Consider the following 22,840-nt stretch of genomic DNA (forward strand, 5'->3'; position numbering starts at 1 on the left):
TGTATGGGGAACCCCCCTGGGGAGTTCCAGGGAGTGTGCCACTGGCATGGGGGGATCGGCCGTCCAAAGTTAGTGGGGGTCGGTCATAGATTTGGACTCGATTGGAGCACTCTAAATGGGTCAAAGTGGGATTTTTCGTTGGACCCAAATTGGGGGACATCAGAATTCGTTTTAAAGGTATGGTTCCTTCGGCAAAGTTTCTTATTTTGATCCCTAGAATACGATTTTCACAGAGCAATGAGCGATTTTTAAATCGACCCGCCCTAATGTACATATAATAGCTTTATATCATATCTATGCGTGTATTATTTATCGGTATCTGAAGGTGAAAAATGCGCAACCTCCTACTTCCACCTAAAGCCACCAACAGCGAACATGCGGCGCTCCATTCGAACTGGATATTTTTGACTTCCCTACTGCGACTCCGAAAAACCTAAAACAACAAATAATATAAAAGCTAAAAAAATGACTAATTATTACAAAAATAAAAAAAAGCACTGGGCGAAACTGACTCTATGGCCTTCGCTCTACTATTTCCGCGCTGCTGCGGCTTCTGGTAGTCGTAACGCCGTTTAATGGCCACGATGTTATTCTAAAGCACGAGCATAATGGCATGCCATAGAGCTGTCGTAAGTGGCACAAGTTCAAGCTACATACGCACATATGTACGTACATATATTGCCTTTTGTAATTTTTATTATTTCTTTCGATCTTAAACTATTCCATTTGGCATTGATTTGGAAATGAAAGTTTCCACTGCTAACATTTCTTTGTTAGTGCTTATATCGCCGCACGCGTTTGGTTGACGGACTAAAATTAGGCCAAAACTATAATCGAATTTTTGGAAGCGCAAGCAGCTAAACAAACGGAAGCTAACGTACGGCAAAGAATCCAAAGAAAATAGAAAGTTTTCTGATGACAAGTTAATGGAGTAATTTTTTGCGCTGATTTCTTCTCATTTTCGTACATTTCGTACTTAGATCAGCGTGCGAGTTTGACGAAATTTAACATGAGCAGACTGATATGCTGAAAGTGCAAAAAAAAAAAAAAAAAAAATGTGTTAAATTCTTAAAAATTTCACTTACAATTGACTTGCGCTTTTTAAACACTTTTATTTATTTTTCATCATTCTCTCCTCCCTTCCACAGATATGGCGCCGATCTTGTGGCAATCGACACGTATGCGGAGAATAACAGTACACTGGCGATTGCGCGTAGCAATGATCCGAACCGCCGTGCTTCCGACAAATACTGGCTGGGTCTGGCCTCGCTTGATGATCTGCGCACCAATACACTGGAGTCTGCCTCGGGCGCACTCATCTCTCAATACTCTGGTTTCTGGTCGCTCAAACAACCCGATCCCATGTCCGGTGAGTGTGTAGCCGCTACATTTGCTTCGCGCATGCAATCCTGGGGTCTTGACACTTGCGAAAGTCTACTTCCCTTCATGTGTCGCGCACCCGCTTGTCCGCAAAACTCCATACATTGTTCGAATGGCTTGTGCGTCAATCAGGCATTCAAGTGTGACGGCTCGGATGATTGTGGTGATGGCTCCGATGAGTTGGACTGCCCGGCGCAGTGTCATTACCATATGCAATCGGGCGGCGATGTGATTGAGACACCCAATTATCCGCATAAATATGCCGCGATGAGCAAGTGTAAGTGGACGCTGGAGGGTCCATTGGGCAGCAATATTATATTGCAGTTCCAGGATTTTGAAACGGAAAAGACATTCGATACCGTACAAGTGTTGGTAGGTGGACGCACTGAAGACAAGTCGGTATCGCTTGCAACGCTGAGCGGCAAGCTGGATTTGACTATGCAACCATTTGTGTCTGCGTCCAACTTCATGATCGTGAAGTTTACTACTGATGGTAGCGTGGAGCGCAAAGGTTTTCGCGCCACCTGGAAGACAGAGGCGAAAAATTGTGGCGGCGTGTTGAAGGCGAACCTGCAGCGTCAAACTTTGACCAGTCCCAATTATCCCAAACAATACCCTGGCGGTTTGGAGTGCTTGTACATAATCAAAGCTCAACCGGGACGCATAATTTCCATTGAAGTGGATGATTTGGATGTGGCTGAAGGGCGCGATGTGCTGCTGATACGTGATGGTGAATCGCCAATGAGCCGCCCCATTGCGCGTCTGACGGGCAGCGCTGAGGACAACGAGAAAGTTATTATCTCCACCGGCAATGCGTTGTATTTGTACTTCAAGTCGAGTCTTGGTGAGTCTGGCAAGGGCTTCAGTTTGCGCTACATACAAGGCTGCAAAGCCACGATTACAGAGCGTAATGGCACGGTCACCTCGCCGGCTTATGGGCTGGAGCCTTATCCGAAAAATCAGGAATGCTACTTTACCATACGCAATCCGAGCGGCTCACCACTATCGCTGAAATTCGATAAATTCATGGTGCACAAGAGCGATTTCGTGCAAGTATATGATGGCTCGTCTACAGCGGGTCTGCGTTTGCACTCGGGCGATGGTTTCACTGGCACAGTGGCGCCAAAACTCACCTTGACGGCTTCTTCAGGAGAGATGCTGATAAAATTCACTTCGGATGCGCTGCATAACGCGGCGGGGTGAGTATTGAAATTGCAAGGTATTTTAAAAGTTTGTATTATAAATTTTGATATTTACCTTCAACAGCTGGTCCGCAACTTTCTCCGCTGACTGTCCTGAGTTGAAACCCGGCATTGGCGCTTTGGCTTCGAGTCGCGACACCGCCTTTGGCACTGTGGTGACATTCACTTGCCCAATTGGACAAGAGTTCGCTACTGGCAAGAATAAAATCGTTACCGAGTGTATGAAGGGTGGCAACTGGAGTGTCTCTTACATACCGAAATGCCAAGGTAAGTCTGAAATTGATGGCTTTTTGCACTCAAATTCCTCATTTTAACTCTTGCCTTTCTACTACACATAGAGGTTTACTGTGGTCCAGTCCCACAAATCGACAACGGATTTTCGATTGGCTCCTCAAATGTCACATATCGTGGCATAGCCATGTACCAGTGTTATGCGGGCTTCGCTTTCGCCTCTGGCGCACCCATCGAAAAGATTTCCTGCTTACCCGACGGCCGTTGGGAGCGCACACCCACCTGCATGGCATCACAGTGCTCTCCACTGCCTGAAGTGCCGCACGCCAATGTGACACTACTCAACGGCGGTGGACGCAGCTATGGCACCATCGTTCAATACGAATGCGAATCTGGCTACGAACGCACAGGTCACCCAGTGCTGATTTGCATGTCTAACGGCACTTGGAGCGATGATGTGCCACGTTGTACGCGCAAGCGTTGCTATGAATATCCGAAAATCGATAATGGTTTTGTGGTAGATGCGGCACGTCCTTACTACTTTGGCGACGATGCGCGCGTGCAATGCTACAAAGGTTACAAACTGATCGGCAGTAATATTATACGCTGTAATTCTGAGCAAATCTTCGAGAATCCACCAACGTGCGAGGATATCAACGAGTGCACATCGACACAATGTGACTTGGCGACGACGGAGTGCATGAACACGAACGGCTCCTTTCATTGTCAATGTCGTACTGGTTTTGCCCCAACGCCTGAGTGTCGTCCAGTAGGTGACTTAGGCTTAGCTAATGGTGGCATACCGGATGACAGCATAATGACTTCGTCCAGTGAAGAGGGTTATACGAAGAGTTTTGTGCGTCTTAACTCTGCTGGTTGGTGCGGAGCTCTAGTCGAACCGGGCGCAAACTGGATTTTGATCGATCTCAAAGCGCCTACTATTTTACGTGGCTTCCGCACAATGTCTGTGCAACGTTTCGACAGCAATGTGGCATTTACCTCGGCTGTGCGGCTGCAATACACCGACGATCTGACTGATGTATTTAAGGACTACACAAATCCCGATGGCACGGCTGTGGAGTTCCGCATACTGGAACCTACTCTGTCGATTCTGAATCTACCGATGCCGATTGAAGCGCGTTACATTCGCTTCCGCATACAGGATTACGTGGGCGCGCCATGCATACGCATGGAATTGATGGGTTGTACGCGTTTGGATTGTGTGGATATTAACGAATGTGCGAAGAACAATGGCGGCTGCGATCAGAAATGTGTGAATTCGCCTGGCGGTTATGCTTGCTCTTGCAACACAGGCTACCAACTTTTCACTGGCAATGGCACAGCCGGCTTCAGCATTGAACGTTCGGAGACTGGCGAACGCGATGGCGACTCTTATCAGCGCAACAAGACTTGCGTGCCACTTATGTGCCCACCATTGCTGGAACCAGAGAACGGTAAACTGTTAACCGACAAGAACGATCATCACTTCGGCGATATTGTAAGATTCCAGTGCAGCTTCGGCTATATTATGTCGGGTAGTGCGGCGGTGCTGTGTCTCTCGAATGGCCAATGGAATGCAACGGTGCCAGAGTGCAACTGTAAGTATTTGGAACTATTTCATTTGCGTATGTTAAATACCTTTATTTACCCGACTTTCAGATGCCAAATGTGTCTCTCTGCCCGATGACAAACTAGAGGGTCTTTCTGTTGAACGCCCTGATCCCGAATCCGTGTTGGTGCCGTTCCGTGACAATGTCACCATCACTTGCAGTTCACCTGGCCGCAAATTACGCAACACTGCCACGTCAGGTTTTCGTCAGTGCGTGTACGATCCCAAGCCCGGTTTACCCGACTACTGGCTTTCTGGCTCGCAGCCCTCTTGTCCGCGCGTTGACTGTTATCAGCCAATGTCAACGCCTGGCGCTGAGTATGGTCAGTTCGTAGATACACGTTTCCAGAGCTCATTCTTCTTCGGCTGCCAGCATACTTTTAAATTAGCTGGCCAAACATCACGCCACGACAATGTTGTACGTTGTCAGTCCGATGGCATCTGGGACTTTGGAGACTTGCGCTGCGAAGGTCCTGTTTGCGAAGATCCTGGCCGGCCCAGCGATGGACGTCAAATAGCGCGCAGTTACGAGCAGGGCTCAGAAGTGTACTTCGGCTGCAATCGTCCCGGTTATATACTAATCAATCCACGTCCAATCACCTGTATACGCGAACCTGAGTGTAGAGTCATCAAGCCATTGGGTGTGACTTCCGGCAAAATACCTGACTCAGCAATTAATGCCACCTCCGAACGTCCGAACTACGAAGCAAGAAATATACGTTTGAATTCCGCTACTGGTTGGTGTGGCAAGCAGGAAGCTTTCACCTACGTGAGCGTTGACTTGGGACAGATACATCGCGTCAAGGCGATTTTGGTTAAGGGCGTGGTCACCAATGACATTGTTGGTCGTCCTACCGAAATACGTTTCTTCTATAAGCAGGCAGAAAGTGAGAACTACGTTGTTTATTTCCCCAACTTCAACCTAACTATGCGCGATCCCGGTAACTATGGTGAATTGGCTATGATTACATTACCCAAGTACGTGCAGGCACGTTTCGTAATTCTGGGTATCGTCAGTTATATGGATAATGCTTGTTTGAAATTTGAGCTCATGGGTTGCGAAGAGCCAAAGAAAGAGCCCTTGCTAGGCTACGACTATGGCTATTCACCGTGTGTGGACAATGAACCACCTATCTTCCAGAACTGCCCACAACAACCGATTATTGTGCGTCGCGATGAAAACGGTGCGGTGCTGCCGGTGAACTTCACCGAACCCTCAGCTGTAGACAACTCTGGCTCCATAGCACGTCTCGAAGTCAAACCGCAAAACTTTAAAACACCCTCGTATGTATTCAAAGACACCGTGGTGAAATATGTCGCTTTCGATTATGACGGCAATGTCGCGATTTGTGAGATCAACATTACAGTACCAGATGTCACACCACCACTGCTGCAGTGCCCTCAAAGTTATGTTATCGAATTGGTTGATCGTCAGGAGAGCTATAATGTGAACTTCAACGACACACGTAAACGCATTAAGAGCTCAGATGACTCTGGTGAGGTGCGTCTCACCTATACACCGGAGCACGCTGTAATAACCATCGGCAACTATGAGAACGTCACCGTGACAGCCACCGATAAGTTCAATAATCGCGCCTACTGTTACTTCCAAGTTTCGGTGCAGGCATCTCCGTGCGTGGACTGGGAGTTACAACCGCCAGCGAATGGCGCCATCAATTGTTTACCTGGAGATCGTGGTATTGAGTGCATAGCAACTTGTAAGCCCGGTTTCCGTTTTACTGATGGTGAGCCCTTGAAGTCGTTCTCTTGCGAGACATCGCGCTTATGGAAGCCCACCTCAGTCGTGCCCGATTGCGTATCGGAGAACACCGAGCAGGCCGACTACCAGGTTACTGCTACTGTTACTTATCGTGCAAATGGCGCTGTTGCACAGTCATGTCTCGGCCAATATCAAGATATGCTGTCGCAACACTACTCTGGCTTGAATCGCTTGCTATCGCAACGTTGCTCAGCTGTCAACGTCAACATGAATGTGTCCTTCGTTAAATCGGTTCCGAGTTTATTAGAGGAGAATGTAGTTAAAATGGATTTCATACTCTCTATATTGCCTGCGGTCAGACAACCACAGCTCTACGAACTTTGCGGCTCTACGCTAAATCTTATTTTCGATTTGAGCGTGCCGTATGCCAGCGCCGTCATTGACTCACTCTTGAATATTTCCAATATTGGTAATCAATGCCCGCCACTGCGCGCGTTGAAGAGCAACATATCGCGTGGCTTCACTTGCAGCATCGGTGAAGTGTTAAATATGGACACTAGCGATGTGCCGCGTTGTCTGCATTGCCCAGCTGGCACCTACGTAATTACCGGTCAAAGCGTGTGCACAAACTGCCCCCGTGGCTACTATCAGAACCGTGATCGTCAAGGCACATGCCTGCGTTGTCCCGCCGGCACTTACACGAAAGAAGAGGGTTCTAAGGCGCTGAGTGATTGTATACCCGTCTGCGGCTATGGTACATATTCGCCAACTGGACTGGTGCCCTGTTTGGAGTGTCCACGTAACTCGTATACAGCGGAACCACCCACTGGTGGCTTCAAAGATTGCACAGCTTGTGCGCAAAACTCCTACACCTTCCAACCGGCGGCTTCGACAAAGGATTTGTGTCGTCAAAAATGTGCTCCTGGTTTCTACTCATACACCGGCTTGTCGCCTTGTTCGCCCTGTCCTCTAAACTATTATCAAAGTGCAGTTGGCGCGCAAACTTGCAATGAATGTCCGACCAACATGCGCACCGATGGTCCGGGCGCCAAGGGACGTGAGGAGTGTAAGCCTGTGGTGTGTGGTGAGAGCGCTTGTTTGCATGGCGGTCTGTGTGTGCCGATGGGCCATGGCGTGCAGTGCTTCTGCCCGGCTGGTTTCTCTGGTAGACGTTGCGAGATTGACATCGATGAGTGCGCTTCACAGCCCTGCTATAATGGTGGTTCCTGTACGGATTTGCCACAAGGCTATCGCTGCGAATGCCCGGCTGGTTACTCCGGCATCAATTGCCAAGAGGAAGTGAGTGATTGCGGCAACGACACATGTCCAGCGCGCGCCATGTGCAAGAATGAACCAGGTTATAAGAACTTTACCTGCTTGTGTCGCAGCGGCTACACTGGCGCCGATTGTGATGTAACCATTGATCCCTGCACCGCGAATGGTAACCCTTGCACGAACGGCGCTAGCTGTTTGGCATTACAACAGGGCCGTTATAAATGTGATTGCTTACCTGGTTGGGAAGGCATACATTGCGAACAAAACATCAACGACTGCGCGGAGAATCCTTGTTTGTTGGGTGCGAACTGCACTGATCTCGTGAACGACTTCCAATGTTCTTGTCCGCCGGGCTTTACAGGTAAACGTTGCGAGGAGAAGATTGATTTGTGCTTGTCAGAGCCTTGTAAGCACGGCACCTGCGCAGATCGTTTGTTTGAACACGAGTGCGTCTGTCATCCGGGCTGGAGCGGCGATGGTTGCGATATAAACATTGATGATTGCGCCGCTAGTCCATGCGCCAACGATGGCGTTTGCGTGGACTTAGTGAATGGGTATAGTTGTTCATGTGAACCCGGTTACACAGGCAAGAATTGCCAACATACGATCGACGATTGCGAATCAAATCCTTGCCAGAATGGCGCAACATGCGTGGATCAGTTAGATGGCTTCACATGCAAGTGCCGCCCTGGTTTTGTCGGGCTGAGCTGCGAGGCTGAAATCGACGAGTGTTTGAGTGATCCTTGCAATCCTGTGGGCACCGAACGTTGCCTGGACTTGGATAATAAATTCGAATGTGTGTGTCGCGAAGGTTTCACTGGCTCATTCTGTGAGACGGACATTGATGACTGCGAGACCAATCCTTGCTTGAATGGCGGTCAATGTCGCGATCGTGTTGGCAGCTTTGAATGTACTTGCGCAGATGGTTGGCGCGGTGAGCGCTGCGAGCGTCAAATCACATCGTGTGGTGGACAGTCACCTTGTCAGAATGACGCTAATTGCATCGACTTATTCCAGGATTACTTCTGTGTGTGTCCAAGCGGCACTGATGGCAAGAATTGTGAGACCGCACCAGAGCGTTGCATCGGTAATCCTTGCATGCATGGTGGCATGTGCCAAGATTATGGTTCCGGCTTGAATTGCACATGTCCAGCTGATTTCTCTGGCATTGGTTGTCAATACGAATTCGATGCGTGCGATGCGAATGTATGCCAGAATGAGGCTACCTGCATTGACCATGGCAACGGCTACACCTGCGCCTGTCCACCTGGTTACACGGGCAAAAACTGTGAGGAAGATATTATCGATTGTAAGGACAACTCGTGCCCGCCTGGTGCAACTTGCATAGATTTGACGAATGGCTTCTACTGCCAATGTGCCTTCAATATGACCGGCGACGACTGCCGCAAGACCATACAAGTGGACTACGATTTGTACTTTAGCGATCCTCTGCGTTCCACTGCCGCTCAGGTGGTACCGTTCTACACTGGCGAGTCCAACAGTTTGACCATCGCTATGTGGGTGCAATTCGCGCAAAAAGACGATACTGGCATCTTTTTCACGTTGTACGGCGTACAATCAGCACATATTGCGAACAACCGCCGTCTGCTGCTGCAAGCGCACTCAAGTGGCGTGCAAGTATCTATTTTCGAAGATCTACCCGACGCTTTCCTCTCCTTCGGCGAATACACATCTGTCAACGATGGACAATGGCATCATGTCGCCATATTGTGGGATGGCGTCAGTGGACAGCTGCAGCTGATTACCGAGGGACTCATTGCCAGCAAAATGGAATACGGTGGCGGACGTGCTATGCCGCAATACGCATGGGCTGTACTGGGACGTCCACAACCAGATGACACTAAACATTCGGCTTCTTACGCCGATTCCGGTTTCCAGGGTACAATTACCAAAACGCAAGTTTGGGGACGTGCATTGGATATCACCTCGGAAATACAGAAACAAGTGCGCGATTGTCGGTCCGAGCCGGTCTTGTATCATGGATTGATTCTAAATTGGGCCGGTTATGAGGTGACTTCGGGTGGCGTCGAACGTACGGTACCTTCAATGTGTGGCCAACGTAAATGCCCGAACGGCTATCAGGGACCAAACTGCCAGCAATTGGTTGTGGACAAGGAAGCACCAGTTGTGGAACATTGTCCGGGTGATTTGTGGGTAATTGCCAAGAATGGTTCGGCTGTGGTTACTTGGGATGAACCACATTTCAGCGACAATATTGGCGTAACAAAAATTGTGGAGCGCAATGGCCATCGCCCGGGTACTACGCTACTATGGGGCTCTTATGACATAACATATTTGGCTTCCGATGCAGCAGGCAATACGGCTACTTGCAGCTTTAAGATATCGCTGCTGTGTAAGTATTACAAATATTTTGAATTTTTTGGAGCAGTAAGAAATAACTTTCGCTTTTGTACAGCTGAATTCTGTCCACCGTTGGCGGATCCAGTGGGCGGTGTACAAGTCTGCAAAGACTGGGGCGCTGGCGGACAATTCAAGGTTTGCGAGATTTCTTGTAATCCTGGACTACGTTTCTCGGAGGAGGTACCCGACTTTTACACATGTGGCGCGGAAGGTTTCTGGCGTCCAACGCGCGAACCATTCATGCCACTCGTCTACCCGTCATGCTCACGTGAGTGCTTCTCGATAAAACTTAGTTAATTTCAAATATTCTATGTCTTTTTTCTTTGATTCGCTTATAGCTGCTAAGCCGGCGCAACGTGTCTTCCGCATCAAGATGCTCTTCCCTTCGGATGTGCTCTGCAACAAGGCCGGTCAAGGTGTATTGCGTCAAAAGGTGACAAACTCTGTCAACGCGCTAAATCGCGACTGGAACTTCTGCTCCTACTCGGTAGAGGGCACCCGGTAAGTGAACTTAATTGAACTCGGGTGAACTTGTAAGCTCCCATATTGTGAAGGATGGCAGGTTTTACTGGTTAAATCTTAAATCTGAAAGCAAACATGCCTTTATGGAGCCGTCATCCATCCGTGAACAAATTCACCAGACCCTGGCTTCAAGTGTAGCCCCCGTCCACTCTTCCCTCTATGGAATGTGAGTGGAGAACGTTGGTTGGACTAAACGAGGGTATACATTGATCTGTCGAAATTGGGATGAACTCAAAGTTTCTTAGGATGTTTTAGTGTCCATAAGCGTGGTTGAGCCTATAGCTCGAACCCCTCAGTCTGATTGCGGTACGTACAGCGGCAATTCTGCTTGCGATGTTTAGTACTTACAGCTTTTTTGTACTCTCTACGAGATCGTCCACCTAAAATTGGAACCGATGTTTCGTGCCCGGATCAATATATTAATACTTGCTGTTTTAAGCATTACTTAGTATCACTCGGTGGTCATAGATGCCCATTACTATACACAGCAAATACTTCCGCAGTCCCATTCCTACAAGGTTTTTAAGCATCACGACTTCCTAATTAAATTCCGGCTAAGCTGACCCGGTCTTTGAAGTAGTAGTTCTACAGAAATTTGAAGCGCGAATTGAAATCGGACGAGGTGTGGAATGGACTTTATCTCTTTCATATCTGCAGCACGTTGAAAAGTCGTTTTGCGGGCCTCCGACTTTGATATCGTCAAGAGTTGAATACTGTATTCCCATGCCAGGCAGTATATCCGTTTTTGAGAGCCTGAGTAGTTTTGAGTTATTCATTCTTTAGAATGCTAGTAGCTGCTCCAGTCTTTTTCTCAACTAGTGTAAAGAAGAATTCTACAAAACCTTTCCCAGATTCTATCACAGGCTGGCTTTCTCAATCCGGAAACTTGATTATGGCCTAAAAGTAGTAAAAATTACTTCGATGCTGTGAAGAAGAGTGTACAGATATTCGGAATTCTTGAAAATATTTCGACTTTGTAGTTTCTGACCTAAGAACCCTTTTGTTGTTGTTGTAGCAGCATAAACATTCCCCTTACATATACGGGAAATGCTGCTGAAGTGACAGTCCTTGGCCGGATATAAATCCGGGTCGTTGCGGTTACGTATGTAGAACTGACTGTCATGGGAACGAGAAAGAGGGCGGGTTTTGCAATAGCGAGCTCCATCATGCCATCATGCAGATCTCTGTCTGAAGAATCCTTCAATAGTCTCGAAGTCTCTCAGTTTTTCTCCATGAGAGTTCATGAAAGAAGTCATCATATCTTATTCCGTGGCACATTTGTGAACCAACCGCCTGTGAAGTCTGCAATAGCATTTTCGATTAGGACGATATCAGAATGGTCTGTTTTGTCGTGGGAAGGGAACATCGAAGTTAAAGCCATATTCGATCAACGTGTCACACCTAACGCAACTACACTAAAGCTTTATACATTTTGACGTTTGATAAAACTATTTTTTTATTTATAAGTCTTTCTTTCGTACTTCCCACAGCGAATGCAAGGACATCAAAATCGACGTGAAATGCGACCACTACCGCGCTGCTCAAGGCCAACGCGTGAGTCGTCAGGTGAAAGATGGTGGCGTCTACGTAATGGAAGCAGAGATTCCAGTGCTCAAGTAAGTTGAAAAAAATCATATATAACCAAGAAATTTAACCTGATCCTTAAGTGTTTGTCCAAGTAACTTATGTGATTGTAAATATAATATTTATGTTTTTATGTGTATGTGTGTGTGTGTGTGTACACTTACGACTACGATTCGCAGTTTACCGATGTTATGTTGTATGTCTATGTTTAACAAACTTAACTGATTTATAGCGAAAACGATGAGGTCGAGGCGCGCGGTCGTCAAGGACGCCAACAAGCTGGCGGCGATACGTACATGCTGGAGATACTCTTCCCAGCAGTGAAGTATGTTCATGTTCAATGCCCAATTTCTGCTTCAATTTGCGCACCTTAGCTCGATAACATGGCAGGCCGATGACGCTTCACTCACAAATCATGCAAAAAAAAAAAAAATTTTAATAATTGCACTAACTTTTCTGGTGGCTTGCAATTCGTTCGTTTATTCAGATTTTTTTTGTTCTTTTGTTGGTGTTTCCGCACATTAACGCTAGCTAACACTTTAACTCATACAATCCACCAGCATTACTCACACCAACTCACTGCTAATACTGAAATCACCCGCTGTGCCCACAAGAATCTAATAACGCTTAGCTACTCATACATCTTCCTTTGCTTATCAAAACAATAACTAATTTTGTTCTTTGAAATCCACAGCGATCCGGTCATTCACTCGACCACAGGCGAACGCTCGACAGTCAAGAATCTGTTAGAGAAACTCATCCTGGAAGATGATCAATTTGCGGTGCAAGACATTCTACCCAACACTGTACCCGATCCGGCCTCACTTGAGCTGGGCTCGGAATATGCCTGCCCTGTCGGTCAGGTCGTTATGATACCCGACTGCGTGCCATGCGCCATCGGCACTTACTACGATACGGCCAACAAGACTTGCGTTGCCTGCGAACGCGGCACTTATCAATCGGAAGCTGGTCAACTGCAGTGCAGCAAGTGTCCAGTAATCGCTGGCCGACCGGGTGTCACTGCTGGTCCTGGTGCACGCTCTGCAGCCGATTGTAAGGAACGTTGTCCTGCTGGCAAATACTTTGACTCGGACACAGGATTGTGTCGCTCGTGCGGTCATGGCTTCTATCAGCCCAACGAGGGAGCTTTCAGCTGTGAACTTTGCGGTCTCGGTCAGACAACACGCTCCAGTGAGGCTACCTCGCGCAAGGAATGTCGTGATGAGTGCAACTCCGGTCAACAACTTGGCGTCGACGGTCGTTGTGAACCTTGTCCACGTGGCACTTATCGTACACAAGGCGTACAACCTTCATGCGTTGGCTGTCCATTGGGACGTACTACGCCGAAGGTGGGCGCCAACTCAGTCGAAGAGTGCACGCTGCCCGTGTGCTCACCCGGCACCTACCTCAATGGCACACTCAATATGTGCGTGGAATGTCGCAAGGGCTACTACCAATCAGAGTCGCAACAAACATCGTGCATACAATGTCCGCCTAACCACAGCACCAAGATTACTGGCGCCACTGCGAAATCGGAGTGTACCAACCCCTGTGAGCATATTGCTGAAGGTCGTCCACATTGTGATCCGAATGCCTATTGTATATTGGTACCCCAAACGTCGGACTTCAAGTGTGAGTGCAAGCCTGGCTTCAATGGCACCGGCATGGAGTGCACAGATATGTGTGAGGGTTATTGCGAGAATTCGGGCACTTGCGTGAAGGACCTCAAGGGCACACCCTCATGTCGCTGTATCGGCTCATTTACCGGCCCCCATTGCGCTGAGCGCTCAGAGTTTGCGTACATTGCTGGCGGTATTGCCGGTGCTGTGATCTTTATTATTGTGATTGTGCTGCTGATTTGGATGATATGTGTGCGTTCGACGAAGCGTCGCGATCCGAAAAAGATGCTGACGCCTGCCATCGATCAGACTGGCTCGCAGGTGAACTTCTACTATGGCGCACATACGCCGTATGCGGAGTCCATTGCGCCGTCGCATCACAGCACTTATGCGCACTACTACGATGACGAGGAAGATGGCTGGGAGATGCCGAACTTCTACAATGAGGCATACATCAAGGATGGCGGTGGTGAGTACTGCGTGCTGTACATTTTTTATTAAATCATTTACATCAATCTTGGAGTAAAATAAGTTTGCATCTAATTTGTTATGATTAACAAGCATAATTTGTATGGCGAATTTATCCTAATGATTTCTAGAAAAGTTTAAAGCATTTTTCAATATTAGTTGTACATTTTCGACTATTCATTTTGCAATCGAAATTTAGTTCGCGTTAAGTAAGCGAAACCGATGCTATAAAGGTTTGTTTATAGCAACAACAGGTGCCGAATTAAGCCTTTCTTGCTTGTTTTATTTCATTTTTATTTAGCTTAACTTAACACGCACCAATGCCTTGTGTCAATTTGATCACAAAATCGCTTCATTTTGTGTGAAAAATGTTAGGCACTATTAATATGTTAAGTCAAATTGACATTTTTCGCCTGATGCCTTTTTATTATTAGGTGCGCAACTAAGTTCTCGCTGCTTTTTGATGACATTACAACTTTATTCTGAAAAAATGGTTACAAGTGAATCATTGAAAGTATTGCCCCTCGCTGGCTATTACTTTTTCCAATTTTTCTGGAAGATCTCGTATACCGTCGCGGTAAAACTGTTGATCTTTTGAGGCTCAAGCGATTTTTTGATGTCGTCATATGAAGGGAACTGCTGGTCAGCTAGACCATGCGCCATCGATCGGAACAGGTGATAATAGGACGGCGCAATATCTGGAAAATATTGCGGGTGGGGTAGGATTTCCCATTTCAGTGTTTCCAGGTAGGTTTTAACGGGTTTGGCAACATGAGGCCGAGCGTTGTCTGCTGTAGAATCACTTTTTTATGCCTCTCCGCGTATTGCGGCCGCTTCTCGCGCAGTGCTCGCTTCAATCGCATCAGTTGAAGTCGATACCGATCCCCAGTGATGGTTGCGCTTAATTTTAACAGTTCATAATAACAATAACAATAATAACATAACACCAACTTGATCCCACCAAATACATAGCATAACCTTCGCAGCGTGAAGTATGACCGGGCAGTCCCCATGACTTTCTTTTCATTGGATTGCTGTAATGAATCCATTTTTCATCAACAGTCACGATGCGATGAAGAAAACCCTTCCTTTTTTGCTGCTGGAGCAGACGAAAAAAGAAAAAAACGACGTTCAACATCCCTTGGTTTTAACTCATAAGGAACCCAAATCCCCTGTTTCTGAATCATTCCCAAAGCATGCAATCGCTTGGAACTGCATCGGCGGGTAACTTTTAATACTGAAGGAAGCTCTTCTTGCGTTTGACACGGATCCTCAATGAGCAATGCCTTGAATTCAGCGTCTTCGAAGGTTTTTGGTCTTCCTTCACGCGGACGGTCGTCAACATTTACCGTCTGTGAAGCGACGAAACCAAGCGCGGCTCGTTGTTTCACTTAAAGCAGCATCTCCATAAACCTTTTGTAGCTCTCGATGCGCTTCAGCCTCCGTTTTTTTCGAATGAAAGAGGAAAATCAACATTTCCCGCAAATTACGATTATTCGGGTCAAAATCAGACATTTTCACAAAACCAAAAGTATATGATACCAAAACAAAATCACTAATGCGTCGAATCAGTTTGCTTACCATATGTCGAAGCTTGGTTTATGATGTTTAGGTTAAGTTAGAATCGACTGCGACTAGAACACACTGCTGGCGGCATCTATTGACAAACAGCGGGAACTTAGTTGCGCACCTAATATTATTTTATTTTATTTTATTGCATTTAACTTTATTTTAATTCATTTTATTTTTTTCTCTTACAATGCATTTATTTTATTTTATGTTTTTTATTATATATTATTTTGTATATTAATTGCGGTTTCGCTTATATTCTATTTTATTTAATTAACTTTGTTATATAAATTTGTTTAGTTTATTTTAATTTCATTGTCTTTTATTTTATTTTATTTTACTTTAATTAATTTATATTTGTTTTTTTTTATTTTATTTTACTCTATTTTATTTAGATTATTTTTATTACATTTTGGTTGAATTATTTTTATATAAGTTTATTTTTTTTAATATTAATTGCAGTTTTGTTTATATTCTATTTAATTTAATTAACTTTCTTATTTAAATTTGTTTGTTTTTTCATTTTATTTTATTTTACATTAATTCAGCTTACTTAATTATATTTAGCTTAACTTTAATTTTCTTAAATTTAATTTTATCAATATATCTGATTTTATTTTGTTTCACTTTATTTTATTTTAATTCATTTTATATTATTTTATTAGCCTAATTTTTGTATATTAACTGCTTTGTGATTTTTGTACCATTTTATTTAATTTAATTTTTTATTAAAGTTTGTTTGTTTTATTATTATTTTTTTACTTTGTTTTATTTTTTTATATTATTTAAATTTTTGTTTAAATTTGTTCATATTATATTATTTTATTGTTTTTATATTAATATATTTCATTTAACGTTATTTTACTTTATTTTTTATATTACATAATATTTTATTTTTATTCCACTTTATTTAAATTATTTTTCTTTTATTTTATATTAATAATTTTATATTATATTATTTATTGTAATTTTTTATTATTATAATACCTTTTTATATTCCATCTTATTTTATTAATTTTTTTTTAATTTGTTTATTTTATTTTCTGTTATTTTTTACATTATTTTATTGTTTTTTTTTTAATTTATTGTATTTTACTTTAATTTATTTTATCTTTTTGTATTACTAAAATTTTTGTTTTTATTCTATTTTATTTAATTTACTTTTCTTAATTTGTTTATTTTGTTCTCCGTAATGTTTTATATTATTTTATTGTTTTTTAATTTATTTTATTGTACTTTAATTTATTTTATCTTTTTATATAATTTAGATTTTTGTTTTTATTCTATTTTATTTAATTTATTTGTTTTTAATTTGTGTATATTATTTTTTTGTAGTTTTTTATATTTTATAATATTTCTTAGTTTTTTTTTCTATTTTAGTTAATTTAAATCTTTTATTTAAGTTTGTTTATTTTATTTTATGTTGTTTTTATGTTGATTTTAAGTTTTTTTATCTTACTTTAATTAATTTATTTAATTGTTTAATATTTTTTTTTTGTTTTTATTCTTATTTATTTAGATTATTGTTGTATTATTGGCTTTTTTGTTTTTTTTATTTAAATTTGTTTATTTTATTTTACTATCATTATTATTTTGTTTTATTTTATTTTGCTTTGTTTCATTTCATTTTAGTGGATTTTGTTTTATTTTACATTATTATATATCATTTTATTTGATTTTTTGTTTTTGCTTTATCTCATTTTATTTTGTTTAAATATATCTGATTTTGCATTTATTTTACTTTATTTTTTTATAGTATTAAATACTAATTATTTAGTTTTATTCAAATTGTTTTTACTGCATTTTTACTTTTATTATGTTTTATTTAAATTTGCTTACTTAACCTTCATTTTATTATTTTTATATGATTTCATTACAGTTTATTTTATTTTACTTTGTTTAATATTATTTTAGTGAATTTTATGTTATGTAATTTCTATTTTTTTTTTTTTAATTTACTTTATCTAATTTTATTTTGCTTCACTTTATTTATTTTAATTTCTTTTATTTAACTCAATTTATTTTTATATCATTTACATTTTTTCTATTTTATTTTATCACTTCTAATTCTTCCGCTTATTTTTCCTTACAGGTCTGCATGGCGGCAAAATGAGTACATTGGCGAGGTCGAACGCCTCGCTCTATGGCACTAAAGAAGACTTATACGATCGACTGAAACGACACGCGTACACTGGCAAAAAAGGTAGCATACAATAAATTTTCAACTTTACATCCAAACAAACCCAATAAATTTCATTTATATCACTTGCAGAAAAGAGCGACAGTGACAGTGAAGTTCAATAAGCGCTGCACGCACACACGCACACCCGTACATACTAGAAGAAGCCCAACAAAGGGAAGCAATAAAATTGTGGTCATAAAACTAACGAATCAGCGTCACTTGGCACATTTAACGGCGTTGATACTTTGTATTTAAATACGAATAGTTTTTAGCTTAGTCGTTCAAATTTAGGAGTGAATCAAGGAAATGGAGTGACATTGAAATGAGAAGCGAAAAGAGAAGTTGTGAAATCACTGCCTTCAATATTGAAAATTATGGATGTTTTGAAATACTCACTACACACACACAGACATCACAACATTTGCATTACAAAACAAAACGAAAACAAAAACAATGAAAAAGCTTTATATTGAATTGTTGTAATTGAAATTGGTTAAATTTTGTTTTTCAAATTTTATATTTGCACACTTCGAAGTGTTTGTGTATTTTTATAATTACAATTTTTACTTGAAGCACCTAAAAGTGTGCTAAACACACACACACTTACTTAATTTGCACATTCGTTGTACTATAACTGATGGAGTCGTATATTTGTTCTTACTTAAGCTTTATAACTGCAGATTACAATGTTTAATGTGAAGCTTTTAAAGCTGTTAAAATTAGATAACACAAATAAAAGGAGGTAATAAAAAAAAAAAGAAATAAAAGATAAAAACTATTACGAAACTTTAGTGGCGTGAACAGCAATAAATTAATTAAATGTAATTAGTTGATAAGTTAATAAATTTTCATTTAGTTTATACTTAGCGAAAAATACATGTATAAACACATAAACATAAACAAAAACAAAAACAGCGGCGCCAATTCATTTCGTTTATTTGTATAATTAATCATAAAACAAAATAGCTAAGTATTATTTACTTATTATGCGCCCTGAACGAACTGTGAGAGTGCTTAACGAATGAACAACAACAAACAAGCACACACAAGGAGATGGCAGTAGCTGCTAACGCAAAACATCCAACGAAATGTGAGCGGCAGGTGGGATGGAGAAATTATTACCCCTTCCTGTTCGCTTACTTAGATGAACTTAGGTTTTTATTATTTCTTTTGTTTTTTTTTCTTTGTTTTTGTTCTTTGTATTAAATTTTATGATTTATCATTTATAATTTAAAAATTTATGAAAATAGTAAACAATGAAAATTTTTCAGCTGGTATAAATATTTTATTTTTAATTTAAATTTATGCAATTGCAATGCAAAAAACCATAGTCGTCGTTATATGATAATTTAAAAATGTAATAATAAATAATGTAATTATTACTATTATTAAAAACATTGTATTTTGTACTATATAAAATAAATATAAAAAATATATGTAATATTATAATTGGTTTTTATGAACTCTGTCACGTGATTTGAGTGGGTGATTAAAGATAGGGAGGAGCGCGTAAGGTGCATATGAAAAATTTCAAGCAAATGAATGCTTTTGTGAAGGGTGGTTAAATTTGAAGGGCCGATATTTACATACACCTAAACGTCAAGTTTTTTTTGCATTTCATTTGACATTTTTCAATTTTAGACTAACTCAATTTGAACCACGGAAAGATACACAACTACACGTTAAAGTTATTCAGGCTTATTATGAAAACGGGCGTTCACATTTTCGCCTCTGTGGATTCGTCAATAAGCAGAAATGCCGCATTTGGGCGAATGAAAATCCAAGAGTGATTGCCGAAAAACTAATGCATTCCCAAAGAGTGACTGTTTGGTGCGGTTTATGGGCCGGCGGCATCATTGGGCCGTATTTTTTCCAAAATGAGGCCGGTCAGGCAGTTACTGTGCATAGTGTTCGCTATCGTGATATGATAACAAACTTTTTATAGCCCGAATTGGAAGATATGGATGTGGACGATATGTGGTTTCAAAAGGACGGTGCCACTTGTCACACAGCTAACGAAACAATGGCTCTTTTGCGCGAAAAATTTGATGGCCGAATAATCTTACGTCGCGGCGATGTCAATTGGCCACCAATATCATGTAATTTGACACCGTTGGACTTCTTTCTTTTTGGTAATTTGAAAGACAAGGTGTACGTCGATAAGCCAGCAACAATTCAAGAGCTAAAGGATTAGATAATTCGGCACATTAACGGCATAGAACCTCAATTATGCCTCAGCGTCATCGAAAATTTGGACCATCGGATGGAGGTGTGCCGCCGAAGCCGTGACGGCCATTTGGCCGATATTTTGTTCTATACGTAATTGAGCTACACCAATATTATCATAATAAAGAGAAGTGATAATAATTTCATAAAAAAATTGTATTTTGTTCAAAATCAACACCGGCCCTTGAATTTTAACCGCCCTTTATTAAGAAGAGTTGGGCTCATATGTGGCAGGCCACATTATGCGGCAACGAAACTTCACGGCACGACATTGCATAGCAAAGTTGACCAACTATGCAGGGCCTTGGCGCACAGCTCTACTGCCATATAGTGCGGCTTAGCAATCAGCAGTTCCACAGTGTTTAATTAAAATATCTAGAAAGATTTTTGGTATGCAGTTTTATAGCTGAATAAATTTTAGTATAGTAAAGTGTAAGTTTGAAGTTGATTATAAATCTCGTTAATTTTTTATAAATTTATTACCTTGATGGTGTTAAGCATTTTTTTTTACTTTTTTTAAGTGGCCAGATGAAAATCCACAAAATGCCAGGGTGAGAGCACTGGTGCACTAGGCAATGCATTAATCACGCTTACACTTTATAACACATTTTCTTGATATAACAAAAAAAAAGGGTGTGTACCTTCCCAATTTCTGTCGTGTTTAGTGCGAGGCAAACTTACAACTAGGAGTAAATACGTTTTATGCGCAATCGAAATGAGTCCTAGCCCAGAATTTTCTTTCTTTTAAGTCAGATTGGGAAAAATGACACAAAATACTATCTAATAAGAAAAATCAGTTATAATTTATTCTTTTTTTATCAATTTTATCTTTGAAAATACCCTTTTTGCATACCACCGGTTGAGAAGCTCTGCACTAGACGACTTTCGATCAATTTACCCCTAGAATTTGTTTCGTCAAATTTAAAAGAATGCTTTATGACAAAACCCGAATTTACCTCAGGTCACCATGAAGTTTAGTGAACGGGACAAATATATCATTAAATAAGGGATAGAAAAGTGCCATAGTTTGGCATCCGGCGGCTAGTTTTTTTACCATTTTATCAATTACATATAATTATATTGTTCGATGCTTTACACAACAAAACATGATAAGATATATTTCAGAAAAATACAATTATTTCTAAAAGACAATAAAACACGTAAGTCTATTATTAGTCCCATTATTGCATTCTTTAAAGGGCCGATTCTAAGCCCGATTCAAATATTCTTGATCTTGCACACTTAAGTGCCATTGACAAGACTCAAACGCGCATTTCAATCAGAAGAAAACACTTAAAGCACTAAAACAAATCTAAAATTTATCCAAGTTTATATGAATTCTTATGTAAATTTTTCTTACTCAAATTAGTTCTCTCTCCAGCAACACTTTACCGCAAACTCCATCAATTTCATACTGTCCGCTACTGAACTGCTGTACTGATTTTTGCATATTAGGAAGTCTGAAGCTTCTGCAATTACGTGCCGAAATTTCAGGCCAAGCAGAGCGAAGCTAAGCGAATTATAGCACTTTATATTACTACCATCAACCCTAATAGCTTCACTATTTTGAATAGCCAAGCACTCGTTCAAAGTAGTATTTAGTTGGAATTCTGATTCACTACATCGATGGTTTTCGAGAAAAGTGACATAATAAAAAATACAAAATACTGAGTTGGCTCAGATAAGTGACGCGCCAATTCGATCACCTGACAAAACGACACTAACGCCATCTCTCAGAATTGCTTCAAGATTCGCTTATGATGCTTTTCCAGATAAAAATATATAAACTCTGTAGTTGATTTTTGCTTTTAACGGCAAAACTCCGAATTTGTTAACATTCGCGACCAATTAACACTGCGCTCTACATTAACTGAAATTTCTGCACTCAGAGCTGAGAATAGCTGGATTGCTGCTATTTTTAATGAGTTGCGTAATAATAATATTCAACTCTTAACCAATACGAAGGCAATGCAGGCTGAGATTCCGTTGATGCAGTCCAACTTTAGCTGCGATCAAATTTCTTCAGACTTATTTGCGCTCTCTGCTGAAATTAAAGGCCTGCGCGAAAATGCGTGCACTTGTGTGCATAATACGAAAATAAGCAAAAAAGAAATTAAATTATGGAACTCCGCACGTCACCTCATCATGTTATTGCTGATTATCTTGTACTTCCCGCTCCATTATCTGTTGTAGGAGTCAGTGTCAACTCCGCTCATCGTTTACCTGATGCTGCGTTTTTATTTTACGCCGCTGCCGCTGTTCTTCTGTAACTGGCAAAGTTTCTGCTGACTTTGTCGCTGCATCCTCTGCTGTGGGAGTTAACGCTAACTCTTCTCATATAACTGCCGATGTCAACTCTCGATCGTTCGCTGCTGCTGCTGCTGCCGCTGCTTTAAACAAGGCAAGTAATTATGGTACAAACACTGCCTCGCAGCCGCCTGCACAGTGGTCTACTGTGACTGGTAAAAGAAATGCTGTCCCGTCCGCTCCTGCAACTATTATTACCAACACTCAGTCATTATTGAGCAAAGAAATACTTTCTGCTGTTTTGCTGGTACAGCAATGTAATAACTCTGCTGCTATCTCGCATGCTCGTACGGTCGATCCTGCTGCTTCCAATGCTGCTCTTATTACGCTTTCATCTTACGCTAGTGCCGCTCGTCAAGTGAATACTGCGGAGATAACCAAAGTTTTACATTCTCCCGCTGCTTCCGTATCTGCCGTGGCCTCTGACGCTGCTGCTGCAATTTCTGCAAACCCAGTAAGAAATCGAAAACGCAAAATATTGTCGGTCGTAATATGATACTAATTTTATACAGACTGAGTTTTTTGCGATTTTAAAAAATTGATGTGCTGTTGGATATAGAAAGT

At 41.7% G+C, this 22,840-nt stretch overlaps 1 protein-coding gene across 3 annotated transcripts in view; it reads left to right on the forward strand.

Annotated features, from left to right (window-relative positions):
• LOC128863824 (sushi, von Willebrand factor type A, EGF and pentraxin domain-containing protein 1) overlaps positions 1–19,184 on the forward strand; it is a 150,665-nt gene extending 131,481 nt beyond the window's left edge. For 2 of the 3 annotated variants that reach the window (XM_054103191.1, XM_054103192.1), the window contains 11 exons: positions 1,149–2,579; positions 2,647–2,849; positions 2,921–4,411; positions 4,473–9,791; positions 9,855–10,067; positions 10,138–10,300; positions 11,812–11,937; positions 12,138–12,230; positions 12,600–13,993; positions 17,654–17,764; positions 17,834–19,184. In XM_054103191.1, the coding sequence (XP_053959166.1) occupies positions 1,149–2,579; positions 2,647–2,849; positions 2,921–4,411; positions 4,473–9,791; positions 9,855–10,067; positions 10,138–10,300; positions 11,812–11,937; positions 12,138–12,230; positions 12,600–13,993; positions 17,654–17,764; positions 17,834–17,865 (10,576 nt within the window). In that variant the 3' untranslated portion in view covers positions 17,866–19,184. The remainder of the gene's footprint in view (positions 1–1,148; positions 2,580–2,646; positions 2,850–2,920; positions 4,412–4,472; positions 9,792–9,854; positions 10,068–10,137; positions 10,301–11,811; positions 11,938–12,137; positions 12,231–12,599; positions 13,994–17,653; positions 17,765–17,833) is intronic. The other variant, XM_054103193.1, reaches the window with a different exon arrangement.
• The last annotated feature ends 3,656 nt before the right edge of the window (positions 19,185–22,840 follow it).

This window comes from Anastrepha ludens, chromosome 5 (genome assembly GCF_028408465.1).
Source record: "Anastrepha ludens isolate Willacy chromosome 5, idAnaLude1.1, whole genome shotgun sequence".
NCBI classification, from domain to species: Eukaryota; Metazoa; Arthropoda; class Insecta; order Diptera; family Tephritidae; genus Anastrepha; species Anastrepha ludens.